We start from the raw sequence: 16031 nt of genomic DNA, 5'->3' as shown, positions 1-16031 counted from the left end.
GAGTTGTATGAGCTGCTTGTATATTTTGGAAATTAATCCTTTGTCAGTTGTTTCATTTGCTATTATTTTCTCCCATTCTGAGGGTTGTCTTTTCAACTTGCTTATAGTTTCCTTTGCTATGCAAAAGTTTTTAAGTTTAATCAGGTCCCATTTGTTTACTTTTGTTTTTATTTTCATTACTCTAGAAGGTAGGTCACAGAGGATCTTGCTTTGATTCATGTCATCGAGTGTTCAGCCTGTGTTTTCCTCTAAGAGTTTCATAGCTTCTGGTCTTACATTTAGGTCTTTAATCCATTTTGAGTTTATCTTTGTGTATGGTGTTAGGAAGTGTTCTAATTTCATTTTTTTTACATGTAGCTGTCCAGTTTTCCCAGCACTATTTATTGAAGGGCTATCTTTACCACATTGTATATTCTTGCCTCCTTTGTCAAAAATGAAGTACCCATAGGTGCATGGATTTATTTCTGGGATTTCTATCTTGTTCCATTGGTCTATATTTCTGTTTCTGTGCCAGTACCATATGGTGTTGATGACTGTAGCTTAGTAGTATAATCTGAAGTCAGGAAGGTTTCTTCCTCCAGTTCCATTCGTCTTTCTCAAGACTGCTTTGGCTATTTGGGGTCTTTTTGGTTTCCATAAGAAATGTGTAATTTTTTGTTCTAGTTCTGTGAAAATTTTCATTTGGAATTTGATAGGAATCACACTGAATCTGTAGGTTGCATTTGGTAGTATAGTCATTTTCACAATATTGATTCTTTCTACCCAGGAACATGGAATATCTCTCCATCTGCTTATGTCGTCTTTGATTCTTTCCTTAGTATCTTATAACTTTCTGTGTAACAGTTCTTTTGTTTCCTTAGGTAAGTTTATTCCTAGATATTTAATTATTTTTGTTGCAATAGTGAATGGGATTGATTCCTCAATTTCTCTTTCCAATTTGTCATTGTTAGTATATAGAAATGCAAGTGATTTCTGTGTATTGATTTTGTATCCTGCAACCATAATAAATTCACTGATTAGCTCTAGTAATTTTCTGACATTCATCTTATTTTTTCAGATGCATTTCAGAGGAAGTTGTATCCTTCAGTTGACTGTCTCTGTTTCTGTATTTTAAAAAAAAAAAACTGCTGTTCTCTTTAGTTTCTCATTAGAATACTAGAAGATGGTCCCACAGTAGCTGTTACAAAATCCCCAATTCTTCTTGAGAAACACCAGAGATAAAGACATATAAGTTCCTATTTCTCTTTTCATTTTGTCATGATGGCTCGAAGTATCTTTTTGCCTTTGAGTGGTAAGTCATTAAAATATTTTATTCTCTCTTAGGAAAAACAGATATTGTATATTAATGGGTAGATATGGAATCTAGAAAAAAGGTACTGATGAATCTATTTGCAGGGCAGGAATAGACACAGGCACAGAGAATGGAATTGTGGACAATGGGGAAGGTGGGGGGTAAGGAGGCAAGAAGTAGGTGAGACAAATTGAGAAATAGCATTGAAACATATGCATTATCATGTGTAAAATAGATAGCTAGTGGGGAGATGCTGTATAACACAGAAAGTGCACTCAGTGCTCTGTGACAACTTTGAGGGGTAGACTGGGGTGGGGGGCAGTGGGGGTGAAGTTCAAGAGACAGATGACATATGTATACTTATGGGTGACTCAAGTTGTTGTATGGCAGAAGCCAACACAACATTATAGAGCAATTATCCTCCAATTAAAAATATTTTTTAAAAAAATAATTAAAATTTTTTTAATATTTTATTCTCTTTAAGTAGAAATAGCAAGGGCACTTCAACTCTCATACTCTGTCTTGTTCTCAACACTGTGGCTTGGGCAGGGGGCATCCACCTGGTTTGCTCTTTTAAACCATGGCTGAGGTATGTCTCCTATGGAAATACCCGGAGGAATTAAGATGGGTCACTTCAAAATGATTTTATCAGGCAGCGGGGCTCTTCAAAGCTTGCAATCTCTTTTATTCCATCGTACAAGGATAGGATCAAAGTGAGCTTCTGGGGTGGTTGTTGTTGTGCTGTGCTCAGTCGTGTCCTACTCTTTGCAACCCCATGAACAGAGGAACCTGGCAGGCTACAGTCCGCTGGATTTTCCAGGCAAGAATATTGGAGCGGGTTGTATTTTCCTTCTCCAGGAGATCTTTGCCACCTCATCTCCTGCAACTGCTGCATTGGCAGGCAGATTCTTTACTGCTGACCCAACTGGGAATCCCTTGCAAAACATGAATCTCATGTAAGAATGGATTCTTTCGTGTCAGGGCCAGGTTTTTGGCATGGAAAGCTGTCCTGTGCTCATTTTTCTTCCTGAAACTGAGTTTGATTCTTCCGGATCTATTTGCTTAGTGAGCCAGAATTTCCATACTTGAGTCCTCTAAGTCTCTGAGCTGACCACTTGGAGCATGCAAATTGCTTGTAAATTTACTGAGCATGCAAACTGCTCATAAAATTGCAATGTTGCTCTTTCAGTATGAACGTACCTTGATGGGAACTAAAAATTGATGAGTATCCTTCTTGTTTCGGAGAAATCACATTTGCTTCCTGCTCCTAATTTTGGAAGCCCCAACATGTATTTTATAAACATATTGAAATTGCTCCTCATTCCATGCTATGTGTGTTTTTGTTTTTGTTTTACTAAAAATACCAAGAGGACTTCTAGAATTATACTTTTAAATTTACTTGCCCACGATAAACTCATTTAATTGTCCAAGTCCTGTGACTTTCTTTTTTGGCCACACTGGGAAACACAGAATCTTAGTTCCCGGACCAGGAATCCAATCCAGCCCCTCAGTAGAAAAAGTGCAGAATCCTAACCACTGAACGACCAGGGAATTCTCCAACTCTTTTGACTTTTATGAAACATTTGTCCAGTGAGAAAACCTAACTTCTGTATTATTCTCAGATAGAATAAACTGCTAATGAATGTTAAATTCAACAATTGATGAAGCCACATTTTGCTACCTATATAACTACCTAGGGGCTTCCTTGGTGGCTCAGACGGTAAAGAATCTGCCTGCAATTCGATTCAGGCGGCCCAGGTTTGATCCCTGGGTCATGACAATCCCCTGGAGAAGGAAATGACAATCCTCTTCAGTATTCTTGCCTGGAAAATCCCATGGACAGAAGAACCTGGTGGGCTATATATAGTCCATGAAGTCACAAAGACTGGGCAACTAACACTTTCACTTTGCTTTCTTTCATATACTTATAAAAGGCATTAAAGTAAATAATTATTTGTCAGTATTATTCAGCTTTCTAAATTTCCCCCGTTTCATCCATTTTTATCCTCGACATCTCAAAAATATTATTATCGATCTGTGAATGTTTGTTGACCATGATCAACTGACTTCTAGTGCTCAACGACCAAACAGTCTCTAGAGGGCCAAAATTGTGTTGAATGTGCCCAATGTGTTTAGAGAAAGTATTCAAGAGCTATTTGGGGGAGGAAAGTAAAGTCAGCCTCAGCAGATTCAGGCCACCAGAAAGTATTTTAAAAATTTAACTCCCTTTTTGTTTTCTCCCCCAGGACTTTCCTGCTTAATTTTCTTTCTGAATATTCCTAACGCATCATTTCAAGGTATGTGGGTGATGGGCAGAATGAATCTGGAATAGTTTGTGAAGCCTGTGTTTCTACAGATGTTGTTGTTGTTGTTGTTGTTGTTGTTGTTGTTTTGGACCACACTCTGAGGCATGTGGGACCCTAGTTCACTGACCAGGGATCAAATCCATAGCCCCTGCACTGGAAGGTGGAATCTTAACCACTAGATTGCCAGGAAAGTCCCTATAGATGTTTCTTTACAAAGCAGTTTGAGGATAAGCAGAACAACTTTTGCTTTCCCCAAACTCAGAGTTAAAAAGAGAAATATGGAAATGGTAAGCATTTGCTCAAACTCATGTGACTCTCCAAGTAATTCTAGCCTTCACTGTTTTTCTTACCATGCTACATTTATGACGCTTAAAAAGAAATAGCTTTATTGGCTCACTCTTACTGTGTAACTGAGGCTATTTACACAAAGAATCCACAAAAGTCAGAAGAACAATTATATAGAAATAATAAAAGAAAACAATTCTTTTTATTATGCATGCACGCTAAGTCTCTTCAGTTGTGTCTGACTCTTTGCAAAACCTTATGGATTGTAAGCTGCCAGGCTCCTCTGTCCATGGGATTCTCCGGGCAAGAATACTGGAGTGGGTTGCCATGCCCTCCTCCAGGGGATCTTCCTGACCCAGGGATCGAACCTGTGTCTCCTGTGGCTTCTTCACTGCAGGCAGATTCTTTAACACTGAGCCACAATCCAAACCTATTTATACCTATAAATAAATATATACCTATGCTAATATATTTCTATATAGCTATGCCTATATACATGTCTGTGTATATATGTATATATATATACACCTATATGTACTTATTTACCTATATATAAATATATAAAATATACATTTATATTTATATATATATACCTATTTATGGGCTTCCCTGATGGCTCAGTGGTAAAGAATCTGCCTGCAGTGCAGGAGACACAGGAGACACAAGCTTGATCCTTGTGTCAGAAAGACCCCCTGGAGTAGGAAATGGCACCCCACTCCAGTATTCTTGCCTGGAGAATCCCATGGACAGGGTAGCCTAGTGGGCTACAGTCCATAGGGTTGCAAAGAGTTAGACATGGCTGAGTGACTGAGAATGTTGTACCTATTGACTTATTTATATAGTTATTTTTAAAGTATATATTAATATAAATATAGACAAATAGGTGTATATTTAAATATATATACATACATAGGTATACACATTTTAAAGTATATATTATATATATAATTAAGTAAATATGTGTATATTTAAACACCTGAGTCACAGTAAAAAGAGTGATCATCTTTTATTATTTCCATATAATTTTTGTGGGTTCTTTGTGCAAATAGCCTATGTATGTTAAATAGTACGTACATAAATATAAACATTCATTTACATACATAAATAGGTAAATAGATATAGATACAGACCAAGATTTGGTAAATGCAGATATGACTATGTATGTATTATTTACAAATGCAGTCACAGTTTATGCTTTTTACAATATGTTTTTATTTCACCTAATACATCCTAAATATCTCTTGTCAATCAGACATAGCATTCCATTTTGTTAATATACCACAGTTTATTGATCCATTTTCCTGTTGATGGACTCCTGATTTTCTGATTTTCTGATGGTTAACTATGATGAAGAGGGCTGCTGTGAAGCCTTTTGAACAAAGACTTCATGTGCAAGTCTTTCTGTGGACATATGCTCTCATTTTTCTTGGGAGAATTTCTCTAAGAGGAATCACTGGATCATAGGATGACCAAATATGTAGAATTATTTTCATCTTGAAAGCAAAAAATTAAGAAAATGCAATCTAGCCTGGGAAACTGCAAATTAAAAATCATGAGGCTTGCCTGGTGGTCAAATGGTTATAACTCTATGTTTTCACTGCAAGGGGCATGGGTTTGATCCCTATTCTGGGAACTAAGGTCCCTCATGCTGTGCCTCCTGGCCAATTAAAAAAAAAATAGTAAGAAAGTATTATCTTCATGAATATTTAGTGGGAGATTGCCATGGGACATTAACTTTTTAAGATTATATTTTTAACATTTTCTTTTTGGCTCTCCTGGGTCGTTGACGCTGCACAGGCTTTTCTCTAGTTTTGGAGAGCAGAGGCTACTCTCTAGCTGTGGTACAGCTTCTCACTGTGGTGGCCTCTCTTGTTATCGGGCACTTAGGCTTCAGTACTTGCAGCACATAGGCTCTGTAGTTGTGGCAAGTGGGCTCAGTTGCTCCAAGGTGTGTGGGATCTTCCTGGACCAGGAATCGAACCCACGTTTCCTGAACTGGCCAGTGGATTCTTTACCACTGAGCCACCAGGGAAGCCCCTAAGATTACAGTTTGAACTCAGGGATGGTCAGTCTGTCTTCCTGTTCACTCCTGTCTACCATTCCACATCAAGATGGTCTCCATCTCATGGCTGTCCCACTGCTCAAGAAAACCTTCTGCTAGAGACTTCCCTGGCTGTCCAGTGGTTAAGATTCCACACTTTCAACACAAAGGATCCGGGTTCAACCTCTGGTTGGGGAACTAAGATCCCACGTGCCATGTGGCAGAGCCAAAAAAAAAAAAAAAAACCACCTTCTGCTAGATTTTCTCATACTTAGTCATCTCAGCCACACTTGCCCTGGTCATCCTACAGAATTTCTCTTCCTGACCCTCTCTTAGCCTCTGGCTTCTTTTTTTCAAATTTATTTTTAATTGGAGGATAATTGCCTTATGGTATTGTGTTGGTTTCTGCCATACATCAATATGAATCAGCTATCAGTTCAGTTCAGTTGCTCAGTGTCGAATTCTTTGAGACCCCATGGACTGCAACGTGCCAGGCTTCCCTGTTCATCACCAACTCCTGGAGCTTGCTCACACTCATGGCTGTACATATGTCCCCTCCTTCTGGAACCTCCCTCCCACCCCATCCCACCCCTTTAATTTGTTACAGAGCACTGGGTTTGAGCTTCATGCATCATACAGTAAAATTTTCACTGGCTATCTAATCTTACATATGGTAATATGTGTTTCAATGCTACTTTCTCAATTCATCCCATCTCGGGCTTCTTCATGTGGGTGTTCAGTCGCTAAGTCGTGTCCGACTCTTTGTGGCCTCATGGACTGCAGCACACCAGACTTCCCTGTCCTTCACTATCTCCTGGAGTTTGCTCAAACTCATGTCCATTACAGAGAAGGCAATAGCACCCCACTCCAGTACTCTTGCCTGGAGAATCACAAGGACAGGGGAGCCTGGTGGGCTGCTGTCTATGGGATCGCACAGAGTCGGACACAACTGAAGCGACTTAGCAGCAGCAGCAGCAGCAGCATGTCCATTGAGTTGGTGATGTCATCCAACCATCTCATTCTCTGCCACCCCCTTCTCTGTCACCTTCTCCTCTTGCCCTCAATCTGGCTTCTTACATCTATTTGCAATCCTTTCCATAGGGGATAATTTGTTCCCTTGTCCCCTCATAAAAATATAAGCTCTGTAGAACCAGGGCCTGGAGTGCTTTCATTAACTGGTGGGTAAGAGAAGGTAAACCAAGGGCTGAACCTAAGGAGTACGCCGTAGTGGACTGAACACCTGCATAATAGGATAGTGACATGGACTGAATTCACTCATTTGACCTTTGATGGATCCTTAATCACAGATGTGAATGAATGCCTGGATACCCAGGCTTGCCCTTCGAAAGCCACCTGCACTGATACTGTGGGAAGCTACTTCTGCACCTGTAAATCTGGATATGAATCAAGCAATGGGAAGAGACATTTTAATGATCCTGGAGTGACATGCATAGGTGAGTGTTATTTCAGTAAGAACATTCTAGAAAAAAAAGTAGATCTTCTCGTCCCTCCTATTGAGAGATTGAACCTAAATTTTGATAATAACTTATCAAATCAATGGCTTTGATAGTGGAGACCTATGTGCTAGGCACGAAAAACAATTTTTTGTTGAATAGCGTTAAAGAACCCTTCAATTATTTAGCTCAAGGATCTTTTCGTTTAGACTGCATAGTCTTTGGATCTAAGTACTAAGTGAGAAGGAATGTTACCAGGGATGTATAAAAGGCATTTGTCCTCAATTTGGAATATTTTAAAGTCCATATTAATAAGGGGTTGGCAGACGTGTATAGCCTAATGAGTTTTTCTCATTTGGAAATGTTGTTGTTCAGTTGCTAAGTCATGTCTTACTCTTTGCAACCCCATGGACTGCAGCATGCCAGTCTTCCCTATCCTTCACTATCTCCGAGTTTGCTCAAATTCATGTACATTGAGTTGGTAATGCTATCTAACTGTCTCATCCTTTGCTGCCCTCTTCTTCCTTTGCCTTCAACCTTTCTCAGCATCAGGGTCTTTTTCAATGAGTTAGCTCTTCACTTCAGGTGGCCAAAGTATTGGAGCTTCAACTTTAGCATCAGTCCTTCCAATGAATATTCAGGACTGATTTCCTTTAGAATCAATTGATTTGATCTTGCTGTCCAAAGGACTCTCAAGAGCCTTCTCCAGCATCACAATTTGAAGGCATCAATTCTTTGGTGCACAGCCTTCTTCTTGATCCAACTCACATCCGTATACAACTACTGGAAAAATCATAGCTTTGACTATACAGACCTTTGTTGGCATTAGCAAAATGATGTCTCTGCTTGTTAATATGCTGTCTAGATTTGTCATAGCTTTCCTTCCAAGGAGCAAGTTTCCTAATACACTAAAATAAAAACAGAGTTCACACAAAATTTTATTACTACCATTTTGCATTTTGGGGTTTCAAAAAAATATTAGCATTTACATTTGTGTTTATAGCAAAAAATTAATGAAAAGGTTATAAAGATTTGTGTATGGAAATTTGTTTTCATTATATGTTCTAACATGTTATTGCTTCAGTTTAGAAAGTACTTTTTAGAAAGTGTTTTATAAGAACTTAACTTCTAAAACACACTAGTGATTTTTCTAATGTTGTTCCTGACTTTTTCAAATGGAGAAATCAACTCATTTTAAAAAGTTGTTTGTATATTTATTTTTTAGGTAAAAAGAAATTTTCTCAGGAGTAGGATTATGGAATCATATGATAACTCTATTTTTATTTTTTTAAGTACTCCACACTGTTCTCCATAGTGGCTGTATCAATTTACATTCCTACCAACAATGTAGGAGGGTTCCCTTCTCTCCACACCCTCTTCAGAATGTATTGCTTGTAGACTCTGAACATAAGAATACCAACTGTGCTCAAGAGACAGAAAACGTGGACTCATCGGAAAGTCGTCTTAGTTCTTCCATCGTTTTCTACACAGATGAGTGCTATGCATGCTCAGTTACTCCATCACACCCCGACCCCACGGACTATAGCCCACCAAGCTCCTCTTGTCCATGAAACTTTCCAGGCAAGAAAACTGAAGTGGATTACCATTTTCCTGACCCGGGGATCGAACCCACATCTCTCGTGTCTCCTGCCTTGGCAGGTAGATTCTTTACCACTAGCACCACCTGGGAAGCCCAATGAGTTCCATTCTGTTTTCTAAATCTCACCCCACTGTTTCCTTTGGGAATTTCTTGTATGGTGTTTTCATATTCTCTTACACTTTGTCACTTCTTCTGAGACATATTTTCTAAACTCATACTTTAAAAATCTACTCACCACTCTCTGTTCCTTCTACTGTTTTTTAAACAATAAAGAAATATATATGTTAGTTAGCGTTAGTTGCTCATTCATGTCCAACTCTGCAATGCCATGGACTATAGCCCACCAGGCTCCTCTGTCCATGGGATTTCCCAGGAAGAATACTAGAATGGGTTGACTTTTCCTTCTCCAAGGGATATTCCCAACCCAGAGATTGAGCCTAGGTCTCCCACATTGCAGGCACATTCATTATAGTCTGAGCCACCAGGGAAGCCCATATTAAACTATTTTTTTAAGTAATATGTATTTAACTATTTTTTTAAGTAAAAAAAAATGTTTGAAGTATTTATTGTTGTTTTTCAGTCACTAAGTTGTGTTCAACTCTTTGCAACCCCATGGACTGTAGCACGCCAGGCTTTCCTGTCTTTAACTACCTCCCAGATTGGAGAAGGCAATGACAACCCACTCCACTGTTCTTGCCTGGAGAATCCCAGGGATGGAGCCTTGTGGGCTGCCATCTCTGGGGTCACACAGAGTCGGACACGACTGAAGCAACTTAGCAGCAGCAGCAGAGTTTGCTCAGATTCATGTCCATTGAGTCAGTGATGCTATCTAACCATCTCATCTAACTGATTATTCTACTCTTATTTTCCTTGCTTGTAGTTACCCTTCATTAACATGGTATTAGGGCTTCCCTGGTGACAGTAAAGAATCCATCTTCCTGTCATCATCCTCATGGATGGGCTTCAACACTAGAAAAAAAAAAGTTTTATATACTCCAAGAAAAATTGATTTTAAAAAAGGAAAATAAATATGAGTAATCCTGTTCACTGCTCTGACACTGGCTGACCATCTCGGTTGGGTTGGCACTTGGTGGTTTTCTAGAGGCAAAACTTTCAGCTTTATATTGAGACAGCCTTGAGCAAACCAAGGTGAGTGTCTTGAAATGCACAGACTGTGACCTGTGTCCTGGACATGCCACAAAGGTGGCATGGAAAGGTAAACTCATGGAGCCCTGAGTGACCCCATGAAGCCCTGAGTGACCCCATGGAGCCCTGTCACTGACTGATTCACTTTTCATCCTTTTCCTGCCACAGATAAGAATGAATGCCTGAACAGCACAGCGTGCCCACTGACAGCCACGTGTAAGAACACCCGGGGAAGCTACTTATGTGTCTGCAATCCTGGGTTTGAGACGCCTGATCGGAGAGCTCAATTTATTGGCTCCAGAGGAACTTGCATAGGTAAGCAGATTCTCTGACGCCTTCTGGTGAAAATTTCCTTAGAGAAAGAGTTGACCAAAACAAACAATGCATCAGTACAGATCTTTACTTCCATATGCTAATAACCTTTCAATTCTTCAGTATCTAAGCACTATCATTTGATATAGCTGTTTATGTGTGCATAACATGTATGTGTGTGTGTCAGTCACTTCAGCTAGTTCCGTTCTTTGCGATCCCATGGACTGTAGCCCGCCAGGCTGCTCTGTCCATGGGATTCTCCAGGCAAGAATACTGGAGGGGGTTGCCATTTCCTTCTCCAAAGGATATTCCCGACCCAGAGATCAAACCCTGGTGTCCCACATTGCAGGCAGATTCATTATAGTCTGAGCCACCAGGGAAGCCCAAATATGTTTTAAACTTATTTTTATTTTTAATTAAAAAATTTTATTTAAGTATTTATTGTTGTTGTTCAGTCGCTTAGTTTTATCCAGCTCTTTGCAACTCCATGGACTGCAGCATGCCAGGCGTCCCTGTCTTTAACTGTCTCCCAGAGTTTGCTCCGATTCATGTGCATTGAGTCAGTGATGCTATCTAATCATCTCATCTAACTGATTATTCTACTCTTTAATTTCCCTTGCTGGTAGTTACCCTTCATTAACATGGTATTAGGGCTTCCCTTGGAAGAAGGCAATGGCACCCCACTCCAGTACTCTTGCCTGGAAAATCCCATGGATGGAGGAGCCTGGTAGGCTGCAGTCCATGGGGTCGCTAAGAGTCGGACACGACGGAGCAACTTCACTTTCACTTTTCACTTTCATGCTTTGGAGAAGGAAATGGCAACCCACTCCAGTGTTCTTGCCTGGAGAATCCCAGGGACATGGGAGCCTGGTGGGCTGCCGTCTATGGGCTTGCACAGAGTTGAACATGACTGAAGCGACTTAGCAACAGCAGCAGCAGCAGCAGGGCTTCTCTGATGACTGAGACAGTAAAGAATCTATCTTCCTGTCATCATCCTCATGGATGGGCTTCAACACTAGAAAAAAAAAGTTTTATATACTCCAAGAAAAATTGATTTTAAAAATGGGAAGTAAATACAAGTAATCCTGTTCACTGCTCTGACACTGGCTGAATATCTTGGTTGGGTTGGCAATCAGTGGTTTTCTAGAGGCAAAACTTTCAGCTTTATATTGAGACAGCCTTGAGCAAACCAAGGTGAGTGCCTTAAAATGCACAGACTGTGACCTGTGTGCTGGACATGCCACAAAGGTGGCATGAAAAGGTGAACTCATGGAGCCCTGAGTGACCCCATGAAGCCCTGAGTGACCCCATGGAGCCCTGTCACTGACTGATTCACTTTTCATCCTTTTCCTGCCACAGATAAGAATGAATGCCTGAACAGCACAGCGTGCCCACTGACAGCCACGTGTAAGAACACCCAGGGAAGCTACTTATGTGTCTGCAATCCTGGGTTTGAGACGCCTGATCGGAGAGCTCAATTTACTGGCTCCAGAGGAACTTGCATAGGTAAGCAGATTCTCTGACGCCTTCTGGTGAAAATTTCCTTAGAGAAAGAGTTGACCAAAACAAACAATGCATCAGTACAGATCTTACTTCCGTATGCTAATAACCTTTCAATTCCTCAGTACCTAAACACTGTCATTTGATATAGCTGTTTATGTGTGCATAACATGTATGTGTGTGTGTGTCAGTCACTTCAGCTAGTTCCATTCTTTGCAATCCCATGGACTGTAGCCCGCCAGGCTGCTCTGTCCATGGGATTCTCCAGGCAAGAATGCTGGAGTGGGTTGCCATTTCCTTCTCCAAAGGATATTCCCGACCCAGAGATCAAACCCTGGTCTCCCACATTGCAGGCAGATTCATTACAGTCTGAGCCACCAGGGAAGCCCAAATATGTTTTAAACTTTTTTTAATTAAAAATTTTTTATTGAGGTATTTATTGTTGTTGTTCAGTCGCTTAGTTTTATCCAGCTCTTTGCAACTCCATGGACTGCAGCATGCCAGGCTTCCCTGTCTTTAACTGTCTCCCAGAGTTTGCTCAGATTCATGTGCATTGAATCAGTGATGCTATCTAATCATCTCATCTAACTAATTACTCTACTCTTTAATTTCCCTTGCTGGTAGTTACCCTTCATTAACATGGTATTCAGGCTTCCCTGATGACTGAGACAGTAAAGAATCTACCTTCCTGTCATCATCCTCATGGATGGGCTTCAACACTAGAAAAAAAATGTTTTGTATACTCCAATAAAAATTAATTTTAGAAATGGAAAGTAAATACGAGTAATCCTGTTCACTGCTCTGACACTGGCTGAACATCTTGGTTGGGTTGGCAATCAGTGGTTTTCTAGAGGCAAAACTTTCAGCTTTATATTGAGACAGCCTTGAGCAAACCAAGGTGAGTGCCTTGAAATGCGCAGACTGTGACCTGTGTGCTGGACATGCCACAAAGGTGGCATGAAAAAGTGAACTCATGGAGCCCTGAGTGACCCCATGGAGCCCTGTCACTGACTGATTCATTTTTCATCCTTTTCCTGCCACAGATAAGAATGAATGCCTGAACCCCGCACTGTGTTCACCGACAGCCCGGTGTAAGAACACCCGGGGAAGCTACTTATGTGTCTGCAATCCAGGGTTTGAGACACCTGATGGGGGAACTCAATTTACTGACTCCGGAGGAACTTGCATAAGTAAGCAGATTCCCTGATGCCTTCGGGTGAAAATTTTCCGAGGGAAAGAGTTGAGGTAAACAAGTGGAGGAAAACAATGCATCAGTATGGATCTGACTTCAGTGTGCTAATAACCCTTCAATTCCTCAGTATCTAAACACTGTCCTTTGATACAGCTGCCTATGTGTGTTTCCGTGTGCTTAACACGTATGTGTGCACACATGTTTACGAGCGCTCAGTCGCTTCAATCATGTTCTATTCTTTGCGACCCCATGCACTGCAGCCCCAGGCTCCTCTGTCCGTGGGATTCTCCAGGCAAGAGTACTGGAGTGGGTTGGGATCCTCTAGGAGGATCTTCCTGATCCAGGGTTCGAATCCAGGCCTCCTGCGTCTCCTGCTTTGGCAGGCAGTTCTTTACTACTGAGCAGAGGTGCCTTCCAAATGTGCAGCTCCTGTTAAGGTAACACAAAAGACTCCCCCTAGTGGTTGCCAATTTATTCGTATTTTAACTTGTCTTTCTGACTTCTATTGAAATATTAAAACTTAGGGCAACTCAATTAAAAAACAAAAAGACAAATTATTTTTATAAAAGAATAGAGACATATATATATAACTAAAGCACTTTGCTGTACTCCTGAAACTAATACAACATTGTTAATCAACTATACTCTGATATAAAATAAAAAGTTTAAAAAAAAAAGAAAAAACCCACATAATAGGAGAAAATATTTACAAATGATAAGATGGATTAGGGATTAGTATCCCTCAGCAAAAGATTCGAATAGACATTTTTCCAAAAAAGAAATACAGATGGTCAACAGGCACATGGAAAGATGTTTAACATTGCTGATCATCAGAGCAATGCAAATCAAAACCGCAATGAAGTAACACCTCACACCTATCAGAATGGCTATCATCAGAAAGTCTACAGATAAATGTTGGAGAGGATGTGGAGTAAAGGAAACCCTTGTACATTGTCGGTGGAATTTGTCACTATGGAAAACAGGGATTCCCTGGTGGCTCAGAGGGTAAAGAATCTGCCTGCAGTGTGGGAGACCTGAGTTCGATCCCTGTGTCAGGCATATCCCTTGGAGAAAAAAGTGGCAGCTCACTCCAGTATTCTTGCCTGGAAAATCCCATGGACAGAGGAGAAGCCTGGCAGGCTACAGACCACAGGGTTGCAAAGAGGCGGACATGACTAAGTGACTTCACTTTCACTTTATGGAAAACAATATGGAGTTTCCTCAAAATACTAAACAAAGAACTGCGATATGATCCAGCAATTCCACTCCTGGGTACATATCTGAAGAGAACAAACACATTAATTTGAAAAGATACATTCATCCCAGTGTTCATAGCAGTAGTGTTTACAATAGCCAAGATACAGAAGCAATCTGTGCCCATCAACAGATAAATGGATAAAGAAGATCTGAGATATACAGACAGACAGATATAGATATACACAGAATGGAATACTACTCAGCCATGAAAAAGGATGAAATTCTGACATTTGCAACAATATGGACTACAGAGTATTATGCTTAGTGAAATAAGTCAGACAAACACATTATGATATTACTTACATGTGGACTCTAAGAAATAAAACAAATAGATATATAACAAAACAGAAACAGACTCACAGATATAGAGAACAAACTAGTGGCTCCAGTGGGGAGAAGAAAGGGGAGGGGCAAGATAGGGGTATAGAATTAAGAGGTACAAACAAGTATGTATAAAGTAAATAAGCAACAAGGATATATTATATAGCAGAGGGAAATATACCCATTACTTTGTGATCATTTTCAATGGGGTTTAATCTATATAAAAATATTGAATCACTATGTTATATACCTGAAACTAATACAGTATTATAAATAAACTATACTTCAGTTTTGGGCTTCCCTGGTTGCTCAAACAATCTGTCTGCAATGCAGGAGACCCAGGTTTGATCCCTGAGGAAGATACCCTGGAGAAGGGAATGGCAATCCAGTATTCTTTCCTGGAGAATTCTATGGACAGAGGAGTCTGGTGGGCTACAGTCCATGGGGGCACAAAGACTCAGATATAAATAAGCGACTAACACACACACAAACACACACATATACACACAAACACTTCAATTGGTTAGCAGGCATGACAACCAGCAGGCATGACTGAGAAGCAGAAATCCCATAATCCCTTTTGTAAAGAAAGCTGGAAGGAAGTTGGAAAAAGGAAAAGTTGGGAGGGAAATTTTCCCAATTTCAGACTGAGAAGAAACATTTCTGTTTTTCTTTTTTTTTTTTTTTTTGAATTCTCATTCTATTTCTAGGAATCAACCCTAGGTCCCCTATCCCAACCCAAGTTACATTTTCGGAAGACTATAAACAACAGGTATGTTTCCATCTTTGTAAGTCTGTGTTTGGTGCCCACCACCAGTATGTGGAAATAAACAGTAATTACAAATAAAATACTCTTAGAGGGAATACGCTTAAATATAAAATATAAAACAAGCATTCAAATCAATCTCCCCACACCTGCCAGCGCACATATACATAATGGTCTCTGGGGATAAAAAGGTGTTTCTTGATATTAATATTTTTGCATCATCTCCCATTTCTTCCATATTTTGTTTTAGCGATTGCTTTCTTTCTGAGCAACAATGTATTGTTTGGAGAATATATGGCAGCCATGAAGTGTTCTCAGTCAACACTAGTTCTGTACAGAATTAATTATAAAAAAGACGCCATCTGGGACTTCCCTGGTGGTCCAGTGGTTAAGATTCTGTGCGTCCAATCCCTGGTCACAGAACTAAGATTTTGCATGCTAAATGGCATGGCCATATTATTATTAAAAAAAAAAAACAACAGTAAGCACCCACACCCCCTCAATTTAACCATCATTATGGTTGATATAATTTCACTGTTGCAAGTGCTGTGTGTTATTGC

The 16031-nt window shown here is 40.1% G+C and overlaps 1 protein-coding gene across 4 annotated transcripts in view; it reads left to right on the top strand.

The window, feature by feature from the left end:
• Nucleotides 1–1131: 1131 nt before the first annotated feature.
• LOC138440989 (adhesion G protein-coupled receptor E3-like) overlaps nt 1132–16031 on the top strand; it is a 48466-nt gene continuing 33566 nt past the window's right edge. For 2 of the 4 annotated variants that reach the window (XM_069591304.1, XM_069591303.1), the window contains exons 1-6: nt 1158–1291; nt 3538–3588; nt 7231–7377; nt 10292–10438; nt 12979–13125; nt 15416–15477. In XM_069591304.1, coding sequence (XP_069447405.1) covers nt 1258–1291; nt 3538–3588; nt 7231–7377; nt 10292–10438; nt 12979–13125; nt 15416–15477 — 588 coding nt within the window. In that variant the 5' untranslated portion in view covers nt 1158–1257. Of the gene's footprint in view, nt 1292–3537; nt 3589–7230; nt 7378–10291; nt 10439–11794; nt 11942–12978; nt 13126–15415; nt 15478–16031 lie in introns of all 4 variants that reach the window. The other 2 variants (XM_069591301.1, XM_069591302.1) reach the window with 2 other exon arrangements.

The sequence above is a fragment of the Ovis canadensis genome, chromosome 5 (assembly GCF_042477335.2).
Source record: "Ovis canadensis isolate MfBH-ARS-UI-01 breed Bighorn chromosome 5, ARS-UI_OviCan_v2, whole genome shotgun sequence".
In the NCBI taxonomy this organism is placed as follows: domain Eukaryota; kingdom Metazoa; phylum Chordata; class Mammalia; order Artiodactyla; family Bovidae; genus Ovis; species Ovis canadensis.
The sequence above is the reverse complement of the archived record's forward strand: the minus strand, read 5'-3'. Positions and strand labels throughout refer to the sequence as shown.